The sequence below is a fragment of the Tyto alba genome, unplaced genomic scaffold (genome assembly GCF_018691265.1).
Source record: "Tyto alba isolate M040663 unplaced genomic scaffold, T.alba_DEE_v4.0 Super-Scaffold_23, whole genome shotgun sequence".
Lineage (NCBI taxonomy): Eukaryota > Metazoa > Chordata > Aves > Strigiformes > Tytonidae > Tyto > Tyto alba.
The window spans coordinates 24,722,275-24,728,454 of record NW_024881297.1 but is presented as its reverse complement, the minus strand read 5'-3'; the positions used below and the strand labels follow the sequence as shown (position 1 = coordinate 24,728,454).

The 6,180-nt window shown below is 58.4% G+C and overlaps 1 protein-coding gene across 2 annotated transcripts in view; it reads right to left on the bottom strand.

Moving 5' to 3' along the window:
* Nucleotides 1-5,855, bottom strand: part of PITX2 (paired like homeodomain 2) — a 14,566-nt gene extending 8,711 nt beyond the window's left edge. Inside the window, exons 1-3 of one of the 2 annotated variants that reach the window (XM_042796791.1) lie at nt 5,806-5,855; nt 3,380-3,435; nt 3,050-3,187 (exon numbers count right to left, since the gene is read on the bottom strand). In XM_042796791.1, coding sequence (XP_042652725.1) covers nt 3,050-3,187; nt 3,380-3,425 — 184 coding nt within the window. In that variant the 5' untranslated portion in view covers nt 3,426-3,435; nt 5,806-5,855. The remainder of the gene's footprint in view (nt 1-3,049; nt 3,188-3,379; nt 3,436-5,805) is intronic. The other variant, XM_042796790.1, reaches the window with a different exon arrangement.
* Nucleotides 5,856-6,180: the final 325 nt, after the last annotated feature.

Here is a 6,180-nt window from a genome sequence, read left to right as displayed (position 1 = left end):
GGGCTGCGGTAAGGGGAGCGCAGCTTCCCCGGCGCCGCGCAGGGCAGCGCACCAGCGGAGCGCCTCCGCCCCGGCCAGCGGAGACCCCGGCTCGAGTCACAACGCCGGGGACAAATTTGTCCAGGTTAGGTGGCGGGGAAGGGGGCCGCTCACACCGCTCCGGCTCCGCCTCGCCCACCCCCCCCCGCGCCCGCTCCCTCCCGCGGGGGCGGAGGCTGCGCGCCCGCCTCGTCCCGGGGCTCAAAAAAGGCACCGGGGACCTTTTGCTTTGCCCGCTGCCGTGCCTTCAGCTGATTTGGACGGAGAGCTGAAGCAGCGTTGGGTTTTTTGGTTTTGTTTTTGAAAAAGAGATGTGAATTTACGGAATATTCAGACAGAAGATTTTTTTTTTTTTTTTGGGTGAGAGTTGAAATAATCAATTTGTGATGCTGAATGATGCTATAAGGCGGAATGGAATTTCAACGTTTTGTGTTGGAGGCTGCTGTTTCAGCAATACCCAGATTATCGATTACGGGAAAGGTTTCCATAAGTAGAATTCAGAGCTAACAAATGGTGTTACATACACATGTACACACAGACACACAAATAGTTTAAGCAAGCTCCCGCCCTATAAAAATTATTCGAATAAACCCACCATTTACGCGTGCTGTGGAGCTGTGGAAGCGTGTGCTGAAGTTTTTGCTAATTTTGTGGGACTGGTCACGCAGCAGCAATTTCCCCGTCTCTCTGGGTAAACATGACACCCGCCGGGCTGCGTTTGACACTCTAGGCTGCAATAATATTTTCATACTTTCACATTTTACTTTCCCCGGCGTGGCCACGGACCCGTTTCTTCTGGAGTGACGGTGTCTCCCCGCGGCCCTTCCCCGCGGGAACCCAGCGCGCCCATGTCGTTTTGGAGCGTCTCCCACTGAATTTCGTTTCCTCCTTTCACAGGAGCATCGATTTGACCAAACATTCGCATTTTTTACTATCCTTACCAAAGCGGTTAGTTAGCGATTACTCTCCTTCTGCCCACCGATGGTGCCTCACTCGCGAAATTACATGACCGCCCTCGTAATTCCCGAAACTGAACTCTGACGGGGATGGGGGGGGTCCTCCTATATAACCCCTGCTCTGCTTCCCCGCCTCCCACCCAGCCCGCTCCAAGAACCAAACTTTTTGCGAGGAAAATCCCATAAAACATGAAGTCCTGACGGTCAGACAAGGCAAAAATCAACGAGCGCCGCGCCACTGAAAGCGAATCAAAGCCAAGCCCCAATAAAGCCCGCCCGAATCACGAAAAAAACACCCGTGATTTCTACGATTTGCAGTGAGGTGCCCCAGCAGCTCAGGGCGTCTCAGGACTTGCCACGAACCATCGCACAGAGACAGGGGCTGGGGCTGCACACAAGGACCATCCCCACCTCGGCAGGGATGGATCCCCACGTCTGCAGGGATATGTCCCCACCTCGGCAGGGATCTATCCGCACCCGCGGTCGCCCGCGCTTCCCCGTAAATGGGCAGGTTTTAACACTCGGGCAACCCCCCGCGCTGCTTCTTCGGCTCAGACTTAATATTTTAATTAATGGCATTAGAGGTGTTTAGATAGCAATTTCCCCTGCAGCCCGACGAGCTAAAAACAGACCGGCTGATATGGTAACGAGGCAGGAAATTTTGCGTGTATTACAATAATCCGGGTTCATAATTGATGGTTAAGAAAATAACCATTTGTTTCTCGGCAGAGGAAGTAAAAGTTACCGTGTCAGGGAGCATATGTGGATATTACTTTTATAAATACTTAGTCGAATAAAGCTGACTTGGAAGGGCTCATAAATTTATGATATCAGAAAGGTCCCCACTTTCCCATTAGATCGTGCTAAGGGCTTTGATTAAGACCACCTGTTCGTCGGGAGGAAAAGGCAGGGGAGGGTAAAAAGGCCTTTCTTATTTGCAAACCATATATAAAGCAATGTCACCCTTCCTTTCCACATTATTTAACACTTATTACTGGCCGAGGGAAAAAGTGCCAGACCCTGGTAAAGCCTATTTGTGCACAATTTAATATCATGTATGTTTCCGGGATTAAAAATTATCGGCTCGTAATACCTTCGCGTTTGGAATTACCCCTGATTTTGCTCGCTAACCTTGCTTTAGCCTAAACGTTTCTTCTTCTGGGGGTTTTGATGTCCAGCTAGCAAATCCCGCTGGAAGTCTCTGGGGGAGGGTGGACTCGGGAAGGAGACGTGGCTCCTCCTGAAATCACTGGATGTTATATGAGAAATCGCGAGCTGTTTGGCCAAACAGGGTTAATACAGTATTCTTACAAGGAAGTGTTTAACCACGAGACCAGGAATACGTGCATTATTAATTCACTCTAGTTTCCTGTATTATTAATTCAGGTTAATATATTTTATTTAAACAAAATTACGTTTATCTTGGATTAAACAGTCTCGCGAAATACAGAGCGCTTGTTTTCTTCTTTGTAATATGTTTGCATTGCTGTTTTGCTTTACCGCCCCTCGGGCTCGGCTACCAGACCCCCTGAAAGGGGCAGGTGAGGAGGAGGCAGGAGCTGGCTCTGCCTGCAGTCGGGGCGCTGCGGGGGTGCCCCCTCTCTGGGGGCAAGGAAAGGGCTGACGTCTTGTTTACGGGCGGGGAGGGGGGGTGGGGAGGTGTATGTCAAAAAATAAAACATAAAAATAAATACGAGAGCGACGCCGCGGGTACCTGAGAGGCGCGCTGAGAGCGATGCCGGGTTTTGGGGGGGAAGGACGCGGTGGCGGCGGGTGTGAGTGCGCGCCTGAAGCCGCGGGGGTGCCCGTGAACCGCACCCCCCCCCCATTCCCCTTCCCCTTCCCGTTCCCTTTCCCCGCGGCCGCGCATCCTCAGGCGCAAGTGGCGCCCGGGCGCAAAGCCGCGCAAAGCCGCGCCGCGCAGGAGGCGGGCAGCAGGGGGCGCCCTGGCGCCGCGCAGGCGGGCCCGGCTCGGCGCGGAGGTGCGCGGAGCGGGCGCGGAGCTGCCTCCCGGCCGTGCGGCCCGCGGAGGGCGCGGAGGGGCCGCCGCTTACCATTGGCGCTGGGGGGGGGCCGGCCGAAGAGTTTGTTGCCGGCGGGCTCCCGGCGGCCCTCCGGCGCCTCGCTGAGCTCCCCCTTTTTGATGTCCGCCTCCTTGGAGAAAAGACACTCGACGGCGGCGGGCTGCACCCCTGGGGACGGGGACACGGGACACACACGCACACGGACAGGGGAGAGGCGGTCAGCGCCCGCTGCCGCGCACTCCTCCGCGGAGGCGGCGCCGCTTTGCGGGGACTGCCCCGGCTGGCTCCGCACCCGCGCACCGCAGCGCACGGCAACGGGGCCGCATTGCCTCCGGCCCGGCGGGAGATGGTTTCTCTTACCTAGCTGAACACAGGCGGAGACAAGTTTGCGGCAGTTGGACTCCATTACCCGTTATCTGCAAAAAAAAAAAAAAAAAATTAAAAAAAAATAAAAAATGAAGGCATCGGAGTTTTAAAACAATTATTTGGGGAGTGAAAAATAACTGCGAAAAGGAAATCCAGCCGCCCGACAGTCACGTCGCAGCGATGCCGGCGGGACACCCACCTCTCCCCAGCGGCCTCCACACGGTGTCCCCTCTCCCCGCCTCAAACCTCCGGTCCCACTCTAACCACCCCACGGGATAGGGTGCAAACTCCCGTGGCGGTTTCCCAGCCCGTCGGACCGCTCGGCCTCCGTCCACCCCTCGTTATCTGGGGAGGTGGAGGAGGGACCCCAAACTTCGAGGCCGTGCTCTGCCCTGGGACACCCCGACCCTGGTCCCGGGGGTGACGTGGGGCAGCGGGTACCGGCAGCCCACGGGGCGGGAAACGCGCGGCCGCGGCTGCGCCCGCCGAGGCCCCGCTCCCCGGCCGCCGCCTCCCCCGGCCTGAGAGGTCGGGCGGTAAAATCACGGGATTAGAGCCTGATTGAGATGTCTGTTCGTGAGATATTACAAAATTCATTATCACAGCTCTCTACTAACTCGATATGAAGTAACACAGATGGGATTTTATTAGTCCAGGCTTCAAATGTTTACTTATGATAATTTCGGGGGGAAATTTGCATGTCACCATCATTTCGGTAATCTTTCTTCTTTTTCTGCGCCTCTTTTTTAATGTCTGAACTGGGCGCATTATTAGCTGGTGCTTAGAAATGCAGCCGCCTGGAGCCGAGGCACGTCTGGGCTGAGCCGCGCCAGCCGCCGCACCCGCCGTGCGGGGCCCCGCCGCGGGAAAAAAAAGGGAATGGAATAAATAAATAAAAAAAAAAAAAAAAAAAAAAAAAAAAAAAAAGGCGGGATGGAAAAACAGGGGGGAAAAGGGGAGAGGTGCGGTTATCGGGGCTGCTCCGGGTATCTCTGTGACACGGCCGTTCCTATTCAAATCCGCAGGACGCCGGGGAGAAACTCGGCTCCTCCAGCAGCCGGGCCTAGCACAGGAGCTGTGCCTAAAGGAATCGGGAAAGCGATTAAGAGAACCTTAATTCCTCGCCGATGGTCCTTAAATCGGGATAGGTCTCCGTCAAGATTAGTCCTGCATGACAAATTCAGCTGCCCTCCCCCGCCGCCTGCCTCGATGGCTGATTTATCTCACGAGTGGAGACACAGAGCTCCCCCCACGCACACGCACCGCCACCGAGGGGAAGTTTTTCCTCTCTCCTGAATCGCCGGTCTCCTCGGAGAAAAGTGCCTTTCCCGGACGGATTATTATTCCTTCCTCGCTCTCAGTTGCCCGTACCGCTCCTTCCCTTTCTCCTCTCCGTATCCTCTTTTAATTTTTGTTGCAAACCACATCGCAGCGCGGGGCCAAGGGGAGCGAGAAGCGTTTTCCTATTGTCTCCGACCCGGCGACTCAAACGAAAGCAACTCCACTCGTTTTTCCATTTCTCCGAGCACTCCTCCGCTCGCAATTAAATATCTCGGCACCTCCGTGCACTCCCGGCCCCAGCAAGCGCTCCACGCTGCGAGCTTTCCCTTTCTCCGCGGCTCGTGGGCCCGCTCAGCAGCAACCTGCACGGAGCACTCCGGCTACAACCACTGCAGGACGCGGACAAAAAAGCGGTGTCACGCGGGATTTTTTTTTTTTTTGTGTGTGTCCCTATTGGGACACAAAATATCACTATTCTTTCGGGGAGAAAATAAAAAAAAACAAAACCAAAACCAACCAACCAACAAACCAAACAAAATCCCCCCCCACAAAAAAATACAATCAAAAACCCCACAACCCTCCTTCCCCCCCCCCCCCAAAAAAAAAGAAAAATCAACCAAAAGTCCCTTGGCAAATTTCTCAGTGACGCCCGATATACTGAGGTCCGTGATTTCGGCGGGAGCGTTTTCACCCGAGGCCCGCGGCCGCTGCCTCCCGATCGAAAGCGGGGCTCCGTGCAGGGCCTACCCCTCCGCGGTGCGCGCAGGGGGAGCGGGGCCCCGCCGCTCCCCTGCGGGTGTTGCCGGGGGGGTGAGGGGGGTGTCCCGGTCGCCGATCCCTCAGCCGGGATTTGCCGGCGCCCCGAGGCCGTCCCGGCGCCGCTGCCGCCCCCCGCCCGGTTGCGCGGCTCGGCGGCGGGAAGGGCGCTGCTTGCGCGGCCGCTGCGCGGGGCCGGTTCCTCGGCGGGGAAGCTGCGCGGAGGGCAACCCCGGCTCCCCTCGCCGCCTGCCCTGCGGGACGGGCCGCGGCGGCGCCGGCACCTCCATCAGCAGCTCCGGCCCTGGGCGCGCAGAGCTGGGTGTTGTGGCCCCCGCTGCCATCCCCCCTAAACCTCCCTCCCCCTTCCCTCCTTCACTCACCGGGGCCGGCCGCGCTGTCCGCCCCGCCGCTCGCGTCGCTGGTGCCGGTGCTGCCGGGGCCGGCGGGGCCGCGCCGGGCTCCTGCGCTGGCTGCGGGGCCGCGGAGCCGCCGCCGCCGCTGAGCTCCCTCCTTCCCCGGGCCCTCCCGCGCCCCCGCCCCGCCCCGCCCGCCTCCCCGGGCACTGACGTCACAGAAGCTCCACCGAGCGCGTCCCGCCGCGGGGCCGGGCCGGGAGGCTCCGCGGCGCTGCGCGGCGCTCCGCGGGCACGGGCGCGGCGGCGGCAGCCCCCGGCCGCGGAGGGGGCAGGAGGAAGGACAAAAGGCGGCGGAGGCGGCGCGGCGGAGAGCTAGGTAGCCAGAGGAGAACCGAGGTG